Source organism: Salvelinus namaycush, chromosome 23 (assembly GCF_016432855.1).
Source record: "Salvelinus namaycush isolate Seneca chromosome 23, SaNama_1.0, whole genome shotgun sequence".
NCBI classification, from domain to species: domain Eukaryota; kingdom Metazoa; phylum Chordata; class Actinopteri; order Salmoniformes; family Salmonidae; genus Salvelinus; species Salvelinus namaycush.
The window spans coordinates 38,804,004-38,822,607 of record NC_052329.1 but is presented as its reverse complement, the minus strand read 5'-3'; the positions used below and the strand labels follow the sequence as shown (position 1 = coordinate 38,822,607).

Genomic DNA, 18,604 nt, shown 5'->3' with positions numbered 1-18,604 from the left:
CTCAGACCTGCTGGAAGGTTCTCCCATCTCCACAGAGGAACTCTGGAGCTCTGTCAGAGTAACCATCAGATTCTTGGTCACCTCCCTGACCAAAGCCTTTCTCCTCCAATTGCTCAGTTTGGCCTTGCGGCCAGCTCTAGGTAGACATTCAATGCTGCAGACATTTTTTGGTACCCTTCCCGAGATCAGTTCCTCAACACAATCCTGTCTCGGAGCTCTACGGACAATTCCTTCGACCTTACGGCTTGGTTTTTGCTCTGACATGCACTGTCAACTGTGGGACCTTATATAGGCAGGTGTGTGTCTTTCCAAATCATGTCCAATCAATTGAATTTACCACAGATGGACTCCAATCAAGTTGCAGAAACATCAAGGATGATCAATGGAAACCAGATGCACCTGAGCTTAATTTTAAGTCTCATAGCAAAGGGTCTGAATACTTATTTAGATAAGGTATTTCAGATGATTTTTTATAAATTTGCAAAAATGTCTAAAAACCTGTCATTATGGGGTACTGCGAGTAGATTGATGAGGATGTTTAAAAAAAAATCTGTTTTAGAATAAAGCTGTAACGTAACAAAATGTGAAAAAAGGGTCTGAATACTTTCCAAACGCAGGAGCTACCGAATGTCATTTTTGGTGAGTTAGGACATTTACAAGTGAATGTGAACGAGACACATTGTGCAAATGAACAAAGTTTTGACTCATGCTTTATGACGGAAGAACTGGCTCTGGAGCAGCATGTGTACACGCTGTGTCTGTGTGGAGTCTGGAGTCGATTGGGCAACGGGCCTGCCTGCAATGCTCGAAGACTATGGGGGAGGAGCAGACGGGCCAAGAACAGAGGAGAAAAAAGGAAATCAAGATACAGATAACTCATGCAAAAGGGATTTGACTTCTCAAAAACTGCAGAAAGATAACACAATGATGCCCCGTCACCTTATTAAATTCTGCCACTTACTTAGAAAACTAGCAAGTTAAACTTAGGGGTCACGTTAATGCAGAATTCTGCATAAAAATAAAAGAAAATGACAAAACGCATAAGAAATATCTTGCTGCGTTTTGTAGACGCAGATCTAAAATGCTTCTTATTGTCATTTCTGCTAGACATCAGACAAACTCTGTGCTTCAGTTGCACCTCTCCATTCGGATGAGAATTCACTAACGGCATTCCATCAGCAGACAGCGCTCTGACTGACGGTGTAGCTACTTTTCTTGGTGTAGCCAGCATACATTTCTCCAGTAAAATGCAATATTAACTTTAAGACAAACAATAGGAACTGTACACTGAACAAAAATATAAATGCTGCAACAGGCAACAATCTAAGATTTTATTGAGTTACAGTTCATATAAGGAAAACTGTCAATTGAAATAAATGTATTACGCACTATGCCTCTATGGATTTCACATGACTGGGAATACAGATATGCATCTGTTCACAGATACCTAAAAAAAAAGGTAGGGGCGTGGACAAGAAAACCAGTCAGTATCTGGTGTGCTCACCATTTGCCTCATGCAGCGAAACATCTCCTTCCCATAGAGTTGATCAGGCTGTTGATTGTGTCCTGTGGAATGTTGCCCCAATCCCCTTCAATGGCTGTGCAAAGTTGCTGGATAGCGGCGGGAACTGGAACACAGTGTCGATCCAGAGCATCCCAAACATGCTCAACGGGTGACATCTGGTGAGTATGCAGGCCATGGAAGAATTGGGACATTTTCAGCTTCCAGGAATTGTGTACAGATCATTGCGACATGGGGCGTGCATTATTATGCTGAAACATGAGGTGATGGTGGCACGACAATGGGCCTTAGGATCTCGTCATGGTATCTCTGTGCATTCAAATTACCATCGATAAAATGCAATTGTGCCTATACCGTAACCCCACCGCCACTATGGGGCACTCTGCTCACAACGTTGACATCAGCAAACTGTTTGCCCGTGGCTCTCAAAGGTGTGCTCTTGCCCACTGAAGGCGGTTACGACACAGAACGGCAGTCAGGTCAAGACCCTGGTGAGGCTGACGAGCACACGGATGAGCTTTCCGGAGACGGTTTCTGATAGTTTGTGCAAAATGATTTGGTTGTGCAAACCCACAGTTTCATCAGCTGTCTGGGTGGCTGGTCTCAGAAAAGCCTGCAAGTGAAGAAGCCGGATGTGGAAGTCCTGGGCTGGCGTGGTTACACGTGGTCTGCGGTTGTAAGGCCGTTTTTGCAAAAAATATATTTGATTTTCCATTGTAAAGTCATTGCACTTCTGCTGTCATCTGATGAAAACAAAGCTATTTTCTGGCGAATGCTTGTTGCACGTCCCTGATCACTCAATTGAAGAAAAAAATACAGTTGGCTTTCAATATAAAACGCAACCCTTCAATAAACAGCTGGACTCACATGCTCCCACTTCATCCCATTGTGTTATTTCCAAACAAACACGTGACTGGGCTCAACCGTTTTGGAGTACTACGGTACGCTTCATAACGTAAAATAACGTGACAGGTGAAATGAACACGATCTGCTTCATCGTATTGCACAACTGAAGGTATTTACTTAAAAAGAAGCAACAAATATAAAAATGTATTGAAAATGTATTCAATTAGTTTCAACGGTATTGCGTGTATTGAAAAACCATCCTGTGGCTATTTCCAAATACCCCGGTATACGGTATATCACCCAAGCCTAATAGGAACCCACCCAGCACCCATATGATAATTTTGTTTAGGTTATGTTAATCCAACCTTACCTTAACAATGAGGAAGATGAGCTTCTAACCCCCCCCCCCCCCCCCACACACACACACACACACCTGGACTGACATCCCTGGGCTGATCCAAGGCCAGCAGCTGACTGACCACCTCTGAGTGCTGCTTTTCCCCCTGGACCACGTCTGGCCCCACTCACTCACTCAGGGACACATGACTGTGAGAAACAAGAACAGAATGTCCAGGCCAGGCTGTCTAGAAGAAACCAACACAACGGCGCCTCAGGAGGGAGAAAGTTGGAGGGGGGCCTGAGAAGTCAGCAGTCCTGGATTTGGTAGCGATGTGAATCTAGCAATAGCAGGGAATCAAGTGCTCCAGAATCACATGGAATGTGATTATGAAACGATTCCGTGCTAATTTAGAGCTAGCCTGCTGGTCAATAATTAACAGAGGGCACTTAACGGAGAGGCTAATGCGAGGGAAATGGACAAATTTCTGTTTCTCTCACTGCCTGAGTGAGAAAGTGCCCATATGGGGCGAATTCACCTTCAGATGCAGGCAAACTGTTGCATTTAACATCAATTTAAAGTTCATAACATCCGTTATAAGTGAATTAACATGTGTCATTATAACAGGTCGTAAGAGCCATCTCCTCCTGAGGAGGCAAGAGAAATCTTTTCTTCCATCTTAGTGACGTGTTGATCTGTCATTAATTGTGGTGACAACAAGCGACATTTCAATTTAAAGACGGCTTCACGTTAATTGTGATGCCGCTGAGGCATTGTCAGGCACAGAGGGATTGTGATATCATGGGCTTAAAACAGAACAAATGAACTTGCTCTCCACAGGATCTTGTCTATTTATAAGTGAGCAGGCATTTTGTGACGAGCGCCGGCCAGCACCGTTTAAAACAGATAAGAGGGGTGATAAGTGTTTTATGTGGGAAGCTAGTCATCCCTCAGGCAACAACAAAAAAATGTAATAGGTACAAATAATGAAGGATGGAGGTAGCTGGAGAATACAGTTTTTGGGACAATAACAAGGTCGTCATCTTAAACACTGCAAACTCCTAGAGGTATGTTGTTTTCATAAGTGGAGGAGAGCAGCTCCCCCCTGTAAATACGCTGGTCAAAATGGTGGCCTCTGAGCACACTGGCTACAGTCCCAATATCCATGACTGAAGTTCAGACAGACACACAGTTAAAAGGGCAGGGTTCATGCCATGACCCCAAACTGCAGGGGCAGAGCAGGACAGACAGTACAAACAGTACACAAAACATACTACAAACTGCAGCCAAGTAAAAGCGTTGGCCCAAGCTCAACAACAAAGCGTTTAAGCCTGTCAGGTCCAACTCTGGTCCAGAGGCACATCACATAGCCTAACGTCACTAAAGAGGATAATCAGACTTCAAGGGTCAGTTCATTACTGGTGCCAATTTCCAAGTGGGCCTTCTTTGATTTGACATGAGATACCGCATTCGACTTATTTTCTTCAGGGAAAAATGCTTTCACTTATAACAAAACACAGTGTAGCTAACAGAATCAGAATATTTACAAATATCAACTAATCTCATTTGTTTGATACGTCAATGGAAGAACCAACAATAGCCCACATGCTTCTAGCATAATGTAAGGCAGTGGTTCCCAACCAGGGTTACTAGGATTCCTGGGGGCACTTGGCCTAACCACAGGGGTAATTGAGAAGACTAATGAGACCGTAGGTTTACTGGTAAAAATGTTAATGCACTTGAGGGGGTGCTTCAGGGGTACTCCGGGCAGAGCTAAATTCAGTTGGTGGTACAGTAAAGGAAAAAGGTTGGGAACCACTGATGTAAGGAGTCAGCACATGGTTTTCCCACGAGTGCCCGAGAGAAGGAGAAAGGATGGACGAGAGAGGGAAAGGATGAGAGGGAAAGGGAGGGGGAATAAGAAGGGAGGAGAGGAAGCAAAGCTGCTAAGAGTCATGATGGGAAGTTCAGGAATCTGGAGGAAATTATGCAACATTCAGTCCCCAGCCAGGACTGGGGAAGTGCCACAGGACAAGAGTCTAGGACTTCTTGTACAATCTCACTGCAGGGTGACACTATACAGGGAGTAGTGTCATCTATCAATTTGTTCAGATTACAAATCACCTTCAATGTTATCGTGGCTAGTCTCTACAACACCCAGTGGATGTGTATTTCAATGGCAAACTACATCGTGACATCTATCTACATCTATCCACAAGCGCCGCAGAAACTAAGCAGACACCACCTCGTAAGGCTGTTATCCTAGAGGCCACATAAACTATGACCATTCTGAACATGTCAGCATGTGAGACAACAAAGAAAGGCTATACAATTTCATGACTTGTAGCTACTACTACAAACAGGCCTAAACCACTATGGAAATAAGAGCCTACAGTTTAGTCTAACACTGAAAATATTACACCTAGTGAATTCATCTCATGCCTACCTCTAGTCTAGCACAGTGTGAATAACATGGAGAAGCATCCTGTCTCTGGGTCTGCTCCAGGTGGAGAGAGCAGCACTAAGCACCCGTTTGAGGCCAAGTTTATTCCTCCTGACTGCTTAGATGAGGTTTGGGAAGTGAAGAGCTGATCCTAGACCTGTGAGTCAAGGAAGTCTCCAGGCCGGAGACATTGTGACGATGATGAGTCCAAGTGAACCATGAAGAGGCTTGGGGGCGGGGATGGAGATGCGTTTCATTTCCTGGGCCTCGGTTGGTTCAGTCACTGCCCATCACACCCACTCAAGACACACTTCTCCATGAGTGAACATGACCCTGGGAAAGACAGCTGAACCAAGACACACACAGAGACAGAGCGAGAAATCTGGGGTAGGCCTACTCCTTCATGCAGTATCAAAGAAGAGGAAGGAAAGACAAAGACAGACAAGGATACTGGATGGGGATTGAGCACACTGCACGCTTGTTATGAATACTAGGCTTCAAACTTCCTGGGATGTCTAGATCTGGATGTGTCAGATGGTGAAAATGGAAATAATGAACGTGTTGAGGGAGTAAAGCATCAGTAGACAACATCACTCAGTCTTCTGCAGCACTTACTATAGATGGGTTATCATCCTGATTAAAACTCATTTAACATTGGTCTGAGTTATCTACCACTTAGTGCTGGGCGGTATACCGTATTTTACTCTATACCGGTATTGATGCACTGACAGCTTTGAGTTTTTACTTTACCTTCTATAACGGTATTTCAATGTTTGGTTTGTAAAATGTGATACGCAGCTCTGGCGTGTATGTCAGTTTCTATAGTTTACGCTGTTTGCTACTTCAGTCATCTCTCGCTCTCCCTCTCCTTCTGCTGCATGCCACTAACCACACCAAGACCTCTGTCACTCGAGGAGAGAGCAGTTGCTCGACAACGGAGTAAGGAGCACTTTCTTGCCGTTCACTCTGCATGGTCAGACCGACGGGCTCCCGAGTTGCGCAGCGGTCTAAGGCACTGCGTCTCAGTGCTAGGGGCATCACTACAAACACCCTGGTTCGATTCCAGGCTGTATCACAGCCGGCCGTGAGTGGGAGTCCCACAGGGCGGCACACAATTGGCCCAGCGTTGTCAGGGTTTGGCCGTCATTGTAAATAAGAATTTGTCCTTAACCTTTTCTCAATAGGGGGTGCTGTTTGCACTTTGTAATAATTTCTTTCCCAAATTAAACTGCCTCGTACTCAATTCTTGCTCGTACAATATGCATATTATTATTACTATTGGATAGAAAACACTCTCTAGTTTCTAAAACCGTTTGAATTATATCTGTGAGTAAAACAGAACTCGAGTTGGAGCAATTTTCCTATGAGGATGTGAGAATGCTGAAATCTGCAGGCTGTTCTGAGGTCGGTTTATTAATTTGCCTGTCTTCTATTGGTTGAGATGCACTGCATACGCCTTCCCCTGGATGTCAGCGAATAGTGAGAATTGAAATGGAGTTGCTAGGCAGATCTGAGGCCTTATAAATGGGCTGGCAACGTGGGGTCCTCCCTTTCTTCTCTTCGCCATGACGCAAGACAGACCTCAGGATGGCCTTCTAGAAAGCTCCCGTTATAGCCCTTAGATATATCCGGCTCTGATTTTATTCGATATAGGTGTTAAAGACATCATAATGTTGTTATTTTAAACCGAGTTATATCAGTTTATATCAGTATATTGCAATTTTCGGGTATTTATTTGTGCTGCGTTCTAGGGACTTGGACACGTCTGGCCCACATGGCTAATGTTTACTGCTAATTCCAACGTTGAAGGCGACAATCTACAACCGAGCAACGATTCTTTTGGAAAAAGGACAACTTGCCCAAGATTCTGATGGGAGCTCATCAAAAAGTAAGAACTATTTATGATGTTAATTCGTTGTTCTGTTGAAAAATTTAAAACTCATATTCCGCCATTAATTTCGGTGCGGTCTCGCTTTAACGCACGCTGTATGTCGTAGTAACGTTAATTTAAAAAATCTAACACAGCGGTTGCATTAAGAACTAATGTATCTTTTATTTGCTGTCCAACCTGTATTTTTTAGTCAAGTTTATGATTAGTTACTGATTAGATTAGGTGCCTCTCCCAAGATTTCTCCCGACATTTTGTTGGCAGCTTGGCTACTATTCTCATTGTATAACCACGATTTGTGCCGCTAAATATGCACATTTTCGAACAAACTCTATATGTATTGTGTAATATGATGTTATAGGACTGTCATCTGAAGAAGTTTGAGAAGGTTAGTGAAAAATTTTATATCTTTTGCTGGTTTATTCGTTATCGCTATTGTTGGCTTGAATCAATGCTGTTGTGTGGTTGGCTATTGTAGTAAGCTAATATAATGCTATATTGTGTTTTCGCTGTAAAACACTTAAAAAATCTGAAATATTAGCTGGATTCACAAGATCTTTGTCTTTCATTTGCTGTACGCTGTGTATTTTTCATAAATGTTTTATGATGAGTATTTAGGTAATTCACGTTGGTCTCTGTAGTTATTCTAGTTGCTTTGGTGAGAGTTGTGATGGTGGCTGCAATGTAAAACTATGATTTATACCTGAAATATGCACATTTTTCTAACAAAACATATGCTATACAATAAATATGTTATCAGACTGTCATCTCATGAACTGTCACTAACCATGTTACCATGTTTCTTGGTTAGTGACTATTTATATCTTTATTTGGTCGAAATTGTGATAGCTACCTATGCAGGAAAAAAATGGTGGGAAAAAAAAGTTGTCTTTTGCTATCGTGGTTAGCTAATAGAAATACATATTGTGTCTTCCCTGTAAAACATTTTAAAAATCAGAAATGATGGCTGGATTCACAAGATGTGTATCTTTCATCTGGTGTCTTGGACTTGTGATTTAATGATATTTAGATGCTAGTATTTACTTGTGACGCTATGCTAGGCTATGCTAGTCAGCTTTTTTACTGATGGGGGTGCTCCCGGATCCGGGATTGTGTGCAAGTAGAAGTTAACTGACTTGCCCAGTTAAATAAAAAGTTAAATAAAAAAGACAAAACAATGTTGGTGGCGTGCTACTTTCCACAAGGGTTCTTTCTATACGCCGGCTATTCCCAAGCTGGGGTACGCAATGCCGTCGCGGGTACACCAAATAAAACTGATACACATTTTCAAAAAGTCCATTTAGATTTTCCAATGGGGCTATACATTTGGGTGATGTTTTTTAGACTCGTTTCCCTGCCAAAAATAAAATTAAACCATTTAGTGTTCAGCGAAATAACAATGTCAAATACAGGTAGCCTAGTCAAACAATTAACATCCAATCACATTGACCGTTACTCTCTCACGACATTTTGAAACGAAACATGCCAATTTGAAAAATAAGCCACAGGAGTTTATTTGAGCGAGACTTAATACAACTTTCGAGTAGTAAGACATGTATAAAAGCAACATACCATTAATAAGAAGGGGCTAGAAGCGTCTTAAAATGGTGAGCTACCGAGTGGCTAGGACAGGCAAGCCCCATACTATTGTGGAGGACTTCATTCTTCCTGCTGCCGCAGATATGGCTGGGACAATGCTGGTGGATAAGGTCAAAAAAACTAGAGAAACAATGCCTTCATCAAACAACACTGTTTCACGACGCATCAGTGACATGGCAGGAAATGTTTTGAAAAAATTACTGCTTCGCATACAAGCCAGTGAATTATATTTGTTACAGCTGGTTGAGTCAACAGACGTGGCGGGCCTGGCACAGCTCCTGGTATATGTCCGTTATGTTTATGTGGAGTCAATTAAGGAAGACATCCTCTTCTGCAAACAAGGACAACAGAATAAGATATTTTTAAAGTACTGGACAGCTTTGTGACATCAAATGGACTTTGGTGGTCAATATGTGTTGGTATCTGTACTGATGGAGCAAAAGCCATGACAGGGAGACATAGTGGAATGGTAACACACGTGCAAGCAGTTGCTCCCAACGCCACTTGGGTATACTGCAGCATCTACCGAGAGGCTCTTGCTGCCAAGGAAATGCCTGACCGCTTGAAAGACGTTTTGGACACTACAGTGAAAATTGTTAACTTTGTTTAAAGCAAGAACACTGAACTCTTGTGTATTTTCTGCATTATGCAATAATATGGGCAGCGACCATGTAACACTTTTACAACATACAGAAGTGCACTGGTTATCAAGGGGCAAAATAGACACTTTTTTTTTATTGAGAGACGAGCTTAAAGTTCTCTTTACAGACCATAACTTTCACTTGTTATCATGCAAACGGTCGGACGAGTTTTTCACACAACTGGCCTATCTGGGTGATGTTTTTTCTCGCCTGAATGATCAGAATCTAGGATTACAGGGACTCTCCGCAACTATATTCAATGTGCGGGACAAAATTGAGGCTATGATTAAGAAGTTGGAGCTCTTCTCTGTCTGCATTAACAAGGACAATACACAGGTCTTTCCATCAATGTATGATTTGTTGTGTGCAAATGAACTCAAGCTTACGGACAAAGTAAAATGTGATATAGCGAGGCACCCGAGTAAGCGGGTGTGTGCAATTACGCAGGAACTTTCCCGGGAAAAAAAATACTCACACTCATTCTAGTGTTGAATAAATATTGTATAGTGTGTGTATTGCAGGCTTACAATGATGTCAAAAAACAAGATTTGAGAGTGCTCTGACCCTGGTGCTAGAGGGTGTACGCAGCTGGAGGTTGAATGTTTGAAGAGGTACAGGACTATAAAAAGTTTGGGAACCACTGCTATACACTTAGTTTGTGTATCTTACGGTCTGCAAACTATCTGCTTGTTTGTCTTTTCTTTGCAAGGTGTTGCTAAAAATAGTGTTAGCCACTAATGCTAATCACTAGTTAGCTGGCTTGCTAGATTGCTAAATGTTCCAAGAGTCAGAGCAAACGCAGCTAATACTGTCTGGTACCAGCGCTGGTGTAGGCCTAGATAAGCATGTTTGTACAACGGTATCTTATCTTAGAGAGGAATAGGCGAAGCATGAATGTTAGCTAGCTACACAAAGTAAGAAAACATGTCATGTAACATTAATTAGGGTCACATGGAAACACTGACCAAGACATTCGTTCTTACCCTGTCAATAATTCCTTCCGGGCTTATTCAAGATGCTGACCACTATATTCTAACCATTGATGGGTTCTGACTTCTAAACTTGAAATATCCTTATTCATGTTACTGTGGGAGACGGAAATGCAGAACATTTACATTGTCAGAACATGTTATTGTTGCACATCCTATGGAAAGGAGAAGGGCCACAGTCGGGTACAAGTCAACAGGACAGCCGTGAGTTTCGGAAGAGTGAGGAATTTAGGCCGAGGTCAAGTCAGATGAAGTGAGAAAGAACAGGCATCGCTAAAGTCCTGTCTAGCAACAGATATGTATTGTCTGTCCAGATTTGTGAGGAGACTCCGCATAGGAGGAAAGTTTAAATACCAGTGCTTGTGTAAATATGTCTTTGTCTTATGCAGCTGCATGGCCCAGCGGGTGAATAAACTTGGTTTGAGCTTTACTAGTCGTCCGTGAGTTTTACTCTGTTTATTTAGAACCTAACACTATAGAATAAGAATAATTATTATATTTCCATGATTCCAATAGTTCACCAATTAACTAGGCCTATATTGTTTGCCCATATCATGCTTCGTGGCACAGCGTGGGAATGATAATTAAAGTGCAGGAAATGCATGAAAATTATTTTTGCATGGAGTAGGCTTGAACACGGTAAACGGAGAAAGGCCCATTGAAATCACTTATAAGTTATGTGTTACCCCCCTAGGGTCATGAACTACGCATAAAGCATATTTACAACTATTATTAAAAAAACATCATAAATGTCAAAGACATCGTGATGTGATATTTTGTCCATATCGCCCAGCCCTACCACCATTTTGTCCTATTTACTGTTGGCAGTGTAACTGACATGACTGATAGTATTGTATTGATAGAAATATAGGAATGCACACACTGATCAAGATATCAGTCATGTCTCTACCCTAGATGGCAGAACGTTATCTTGAATTATGTGATATCCCGGGCACCCTCCCTCTCCGGCCACTGGACCTTTGAAACCGATAACTTCTTGTCGACCATGGCCGTAACCTCAGGAACTGCCGTGATGTAACGGGGGGGGAGAGAGACGTCGCCTGCAGTCTGATGAAGTTCAATTTCGCCGTGGATTATCCCCATGAGTAAACCCATCGAGATAATTCCTGTTTTGATGTGAAATCTAATTGCACGAATTAGGGTATTTCTATTCATGTTTCCCTATCTGGACACTTGTGTAAAACAAATTGAACTATGTTCAGTTAGTGACATGGTAAATGTCACCCACTTGACCCTCATTGGACACGACTGTCTGAGTAGGTTTGTTTTTGGTGGGAGTAGGTTTATTTTGGTGTTAAAGTACTATGAAGCTATCCATATCATTTCAATTCAATTGAACATTGAGATTGAAAATGCATGTCAACCTTGCTGCTTTTTTTTGCATCCCCTGAAATCTCCCCACCCACACCTGACCCTCCTACATTAATGACCCTAGTCTGCAAGTGCTTGGGGTGCCAACAGGAAATGTTCAATTAAGACAAAGTGCAGCATCCTTATAAAAATAAACCCACAGGCATACAAACACTTGACTTGTTCTGTATGCAAAACAGAAAGACAAATTGTCCATTCAGAACTAACACCCCCCCATCCACATAGCAGATGTAAGGAATATCACTACAAGCCACATACAACACAGGCTAATACTGAGGCGTTTTCCCTAAATAAACAGTGCCCACTACTAAAACGGCATGCAATTAAGGAGTGCCTGGTCTGACTCACGAGGAAGACACACAGAGACGTCTAAGGGAACTCACTTCATCTTGAGCTGGTGGAGAGACCCATGTGGAACCATTACCCACCTTGTATTCTCACATGTCAAGCCATCTGTGTAAGATGATTAAATTCTTCATTCTTCAGGAGACTGATAGATTTATATAGACCCTAGGTATTGTATAGGCCCTAGATACTCACTACCGTACGTTTCTCTGGATAAGAGCGTCTGCTAAATGACTCAAATTGAAATGTATTGCCTGGGGATGAAATTGACAATGGTATGACTGCAGATTGGGGTCTAATGGTTGCTATGGAAGGCAGAAGAAAACACCAAATTAGACCCAACTCTATGGCCCTATAAACACCTACTTTGTTAAATTGTGGGTGCTATAGCTTGCAAAATAAACAAATGTAACTCTAGGTGACGACAATAATGCTGTTTGTTTTTAACATTAAGACTGTTTTCATCAATAAACTACTTCCGCTTCATGTTTCAGAGTATCGCACCAACCCTACAATCCAACACTAAAAGTGCAAAGTCTAGTGAGCGTCAAAACCCTCTATTAGGCCAGGGACAACAGAAAGTTACACCGTGACAGTGTCCCTCTTTGCCAGTCAGAGTTCAAGAGCACCAGTCTGCACTGTATGGCATCCCCAGCTTGAGGTCACAGCAAGGCTAAGGATGCCATACAAACAAGGCCTAAAAATATGAGTCACATAAGCAGATATAGCTTAGAAAACTGTGTTAGAAATTACCATGTCTCCAAGGGTCCTTGGGCTCCACTGCTCCAGAGACAATATCCTCATCTGAAGGAAAAGTCACCCTCTTGCCATTTTTGTGGTTATCATCCCCCTCATCCAGGGCTGGAGAGAGGACCTCTCCCGGGGCAGTGACAGGTGGAGAGTCCTCCTGTTCTGAGGGTTTCTCAGGTTCCTTGTCGGTGACAGCGTCTGGAGTTGATGAATCTGCATTGGTACTGCTTGATGATGTCTCCTCTGCTAGGGATGGTCCCTGGTCAGTAGGTTCTGACTCCAAGATGCCACTTTCATCCAGACTCAAATCCACACCAATGTCCATATCCCCACCATCATCCCCTTCCTCAATAGCAAACATAAGGGCCAATGGTGTTGTATCCTTGATTCTCTCTTCTTGGCGTTGGTCGTCATGATAAACCTCAAAGTCAGAACTGACTATTGCAGGGGTATCTGGGACGCTGTTGTTCTTATTCCCATTCACTTCGTCGATTTCTAGTGTCTCTTTTGACCGGTGGTTGTCCTCCCTTCGTGGGTTGTCTGTGAGCTTGGCTAGAGAGGACGTGTTGGCAGCCTCGTTGCCAATGTCTTGCTTACACAAATCTCCATCCATCAGTTCCGAGAGCCGGGGTAGGATCTCTTGCGAGTTATTGGTAGTATTGTCACCAACATTATTCTTCATTTTGACATTGCACAAATCTAGAGCTTGCTCCTCGACATTCATATTTTCATTTCCAGGAAGATAGTGTTGGCAATTGACTGGATTCGAGAACTCTGTACTTGACACAAGATATTTCAAGTGATGCCTTCTGAGTAGATGTCAGTCTAGCCTTTGAATGCTGGTCTTTGATTCTTCAATAGCTAACATAATTTGTCAAATAAGTACTTTCATCAAGAATGTTTACAACTTTGTCAATGACAATATAAGTGCTTTTTGAGTGTTAACGTAATTGATTGACAAAACAGCTATTTGTGCCCACACACACAACTATTTCAATAGATAATTTCGCATATTATTGACAACTTTCAAGCAAGCAAATGTAACTGTTTGACACGTGATGCGTGCCTGAAGTTCAGAATATTTATAGCCTGAAATTGTAATTTCAGAAAACCTTTGATAAATTGACCATATCACATGTCCAGGAACGGTAAATTGTTGTGAAATTACCAAGAGGTAAAGGCAACACCTCGTGTCAAACGACCGTGACAAATCCTCCTAACCAAGAAAGAATGTATTCTGCTGCTAGTCTCAACCTAGTTTACTTGTTTGGCTAGCTAACTTAACGCTAGGTAACCACGATAGATATCAACAAAGTGCATAGATAGCCGTTTTATGTTACAGTATTCTGTCTTTTGTTGGTCAGGACACTCTAAAAGTGGATGTGGAAGCTAGCTAACGTTATAGCTATATTTTGGGTGACCAGCTAGCTAAAACTGTACCCACGGTGCCTCCATTACGTTAGCAAAATACTATTTCATGTGCATGAAGCTAGCTAAAGTAGTTGCCCAACAATGACATCTAGACCGGTGTAGTTTTATGCACCTTTCGGTAAACCCAAATGCTTTGTTTTCGAGTCAATCATTCTATTTCAAGAAAAATAATTTCCGAATGTCGTTCGCGGTCTCACCAGAGCACCTCGCATCACAATCCTCGACTAGGCAAGGAAAAAAACAAGCGTCATAGTCCGGAGCATGTTTCGTTCTCGTGCCCAAATGATTTAACTGTTGAACAATAATCTCCTTTTTGGTTGTTATTTTAAAACAAAGACATGCCGCTTATTGACGTTCCCCGAGAAGCGCTTGAATGCAAAGATGCTGTTTTCTCCTCGTCCTTGTGCTAGCTAACGTTAGCTTACTCAAGTCCAACAACTGTTTGTTGTCCATACGTCATCGCATATCCAGGGGCATGGAGTTTCCACTAGTTACCACAGCCACAAAGTTATGTCGAAATCATTGAAACCAAAATTCTATTGTTGGTCTTAATTTAAGGTTAGGCATAAGGTAGGCATGTGTGGTTAGGTTTAACATCATATTTGAAGAATACAAATTGTAGAAATAGGCAGGTTTTATTACTTTGTGGCTGGGGTAACTAGTGACGACCGGGGGGGCATGTTCAGTAGACGTTACGTCGCAGGACGCTGCAAATAGAAATGTAATACATAGAACGGTCGTGGGATCGCTAATACGTTTGACACAGAACACTTCTAGTTTGTATATTCTATTTCTATTTGCAGCGTTTTAAAATGCTAAAATTATTATGCCACTTGCTGGTCATTTGGTGTTAGTACTTTCGCATAAAAACATAATCAGTTGAATCATAGATATTTACTGTCGCAATATATGTTACAAATATTTGTGTGCTGATGTGCTGTCTGACAATAAAATGTGATGCACATTGGCAAATCACCGTCCCATGGCCCTTGCAATCAACCTAGTCAAATTGTGACATGTAGACACAACTAGGTTTCCACTAGATAACACAGCCAGAAAGTCAACATTGGCTTTATCGTAAAAATAGAGAGAAATTGTTGAAATAGGCGAGGTTTATGTGGCAGCTAATGACCACCACACAACTGTACAGAATGATGACAGACAATTCTGTAATTACGATATAACTAACTTTGAAAATATCCTCATATTTGCATCATGTACCATCAAGGGTGACAACAGTGATAATTGAACTGATCTCCACCTGACACAGCCAGAAGAGGACTGGTCACCCCTCAGAGCCGGGTTCCTCTCCAGGTTTCTTCCTAGGTTCCCTGCCTTTCTAGGGAGTTTTTCCTAGCCACCATGCTTCTACATCTGCTTTGCTTGCTGTTTGGGGTTTTAGGCTGGGTTTCTGTATAGCACTTTGTGACATCGGCTGATGTAAAAACGGCTTTATAAATACATTTGATTGAAATAAATTTGATTCATTTGATTTGAGAAAAACTATTTTGTTTTCAGTTCCACCACCTACAAATCCCAATTCAACTCATTGCATACAGACTCAGATGGTAGTGTTGGTGAACTCTGAATAGGCCTACCAGTAGAACACCGGGATGGGAAGATCAATGGGTCAATTGTTTATCTCCCCCTAAAAAGGGACAGACCATAGAGATACTATTACATTACTAGTCTAATTCCTCATTTTCTGGGACAGCCTCACAATAATTAATTGATTAGATTGTTGGATCACACTTACAGTGTCCTTATGACAGACAGTGTTATGTGAACACAATGAAATGACAGAAATTTAAAAAAGAACAACTAATGTCAAACTGCCTTCCAGGTGTTATTTGTGTGAACAGTTCTTTATGCACTTAATCAGAATACTGAATGAAACATAATTTTTCATTTCTGTATGGTCTTTGTTTAAAAAAAATATACACTGATTATACAAAACGTTAAGGACACCTGCTCTTTCCATGACATAGACTGACCAGGTGAATCCAGGTGAAATCTATGATCCCTTATTAATGTAACTTGTTAAATCCACTTCAATCAGTGTAGATGAAGGGTAAAGAAGGATTTTTAAGCCTTGAGACAATTGAGACATGGATTGTGTATGTGTGCCATTCAGAGGGTGCATGGGCAAAACAGAAAATGTAAGTGCCTTTGAAGGGTGTATGGTAGTAGGTACCAGGCACACCGGATTGTGTCAAGAACTGCAAAACTTCTGAGTTTTTCACGCTCAACAGCGTGTGTATCAAGAATGGTCCACCCCCATACGACATCCAGTCAACTTGACACAACTGTGGGAAGCATTGGAGTCAACATGGACCAGCATCCCTGTGGAACGCTTTCTACACCTTCTAGGTATTCCTAATGTTTGGTATACTCTGTGTATATAATGGTGAGACAAAAACATCTCCACCTACTGGAACTGAACAGTTTCAATGGCACCTAAATGAATTAACTTCATGAAATGATATTGTATGATCAGTAGAGCTGAATAATACATGATCAATAACTTGTTCTTCATGGATATACATTAGCATCTGAAACCGATTCTAACACATCTTAAGTGGAGGCAAAAATAAATAGCCTAAATATCAGCATGTTGATATTTGTAGCCACTGTAAACCCAGCTAACAATTCTAGGGAAAGAGAACGTTTTTGTAATGTTACCCGTAATGTTCCCCACATGTTTGAGTGTCCAGTTTTCCGTTAGTTAGGGGAACATTCTATGTATGTTAGCAAAAACATCCTGAGAACCTATTTAGCATGTTTTGGCATTAGAGTAAGGATAACATTCCCTAAATGTCAAACAGAATTTACCCAGGACGGGGTTATCATGTTCTCAGAATAGCCAATGTTAATGTTCTTGACACGTTTCATTGGAAAGTTGCAAGAACATTCCTCTGTCCAATTTTCTGAGGGTTAGGAGAATATTCCATCAACGTCCCACCAAACATACGCAGAACATGGTTGCCAATGTTCTCAGAACACGTCACCTGATGGTCCCAAAGAAACATTCTCCCCCCCCCAAAATTGTTTTCTTACACATCACACCTTCTTACTGTTGCAGAGCCCATCAAGGCCCTGATTAGTGAACCACTGATCCATTCATAGTGCTCAGTCTGTTGCCAAGGTTAGGGACACACGCAGCGCTTTTAACATAGTGTTTTCAATTGACTTATTTGACATACATGATTGCATTGCGGGTGGCAGGTAGCCCAGTGGTTAAGAGTGTTGGACCAGTGACCGAAAGATTGTTGTTTCAAATCCCTGTGCCGACTAGGTGAAAATTCTGTCAATATGCCCTTGAGCGAGGCTCTTAAACCTAAATTACTCTGGATAAGAGTGTCTGCTAAATGACTGGAAATGTTCATTTATACAGTAATTATTATTCAGTATGTCTTCACCTGGGATTTGAACTCACAACTTCTTAGGTTCACAGCATTCCGATCTTACTGCATGTCTGCATCAGTTAGCAGTTCATCTGACTATTCTCTCATCATTGATTTGATTGACTTATTATAAAATTTTTAGGGCTTTCTGTATAGTGGTCTAATGTTGGTGGGGCCTTTTACCCTGTTTTAATGTTAATCCTGAATCACCATGATCAATAAAAAAAATGATTGAGTACTTTTAACAGCTGAGATTTACTTCAATGCGCATTCACCATGTTGCTTACACCTATCCAGTTGTTTCAGATCTACACAAGTGCCTAGGGAGAAGGGGTTAGTGTTTGCTTCAGGACCTTACTATGCTGGCCTGATAAGCACATTTCCTAGGGATATCCCTTATTGGGACAGTGGTTAGGGCATCTGTCATTGGTGCTAGAGGCCTGGGTTTGAGACCTGCTAGGGTACTCACACTACTCAGGCATTCTAAGCAATATATGTTAATGTTGTTGTATGGCAACAGGTACAACACCCCAAACTGATCAAATTAAAATCCGTTTCTCATTGAAAGATGGGAATCTGTAGGATTACCCCTTGAGCATGAATTATGACCACATTTCCACTACCTCATACAATATCAGTACTTAATCATTTTATATAGCTGAGCATCTATACACTGTCTTCTTAAAATCCATACGTCTGCGTTTACACAGGCAGCCCAGTTCTGCAATTTTTCTACTAATTGGTCTTTTGACCAATCACATAAGATCTTTTCATATCAGAGCTTTTTCAGAGCTAATCTGATTGGTCAAAAGACAAATTATTGAAAAAAGACCAAATTTGAAACAACTCCAGCACAAGAACTGTTCGTCGGGAGCTTCATGAAATAGGTTTCCATGGTTGAGCAGCCGTACACAATCCTAAGATCACCATGCGCAATGCCAAGCGTTGGCTGGAGTGGTGTAAAGCTCGCCGCCATTGGACTCCCGAGCAGTGGAAACGCATTCTCTGTACTGATGA

At 41.8% G+C, this 18,604-nt stretch overlaps 1 protein-coding gene across 1 annotated transcript in view; it reads right to left on the bottom strand.

Annotated features, from left to right (window-relative positions):
• The window catches only part of ppp1r37 (protein phosphatase 1, regulatory subunit 37), a 52,264-nt gene extending 37,651 nt beyond the window's left edge, over positions 1-14,613 (bottom strand). Inside the window, exon 1 of the mRNA XM_038961590.1 lies at positions 12,756-14,613. Coding sequence (XP_038817518.1) covers positions 12,756-13,476 — 721 coding nt within the window. The 5' untranslated portion in view covers positions 13,477-14,613. The remainder of the gene's footprint in view (positions 1-12,755) is intronic.
• Between the last annotated feature and the right edge of the window lie 3,991 nt (positions 14,614-18,604).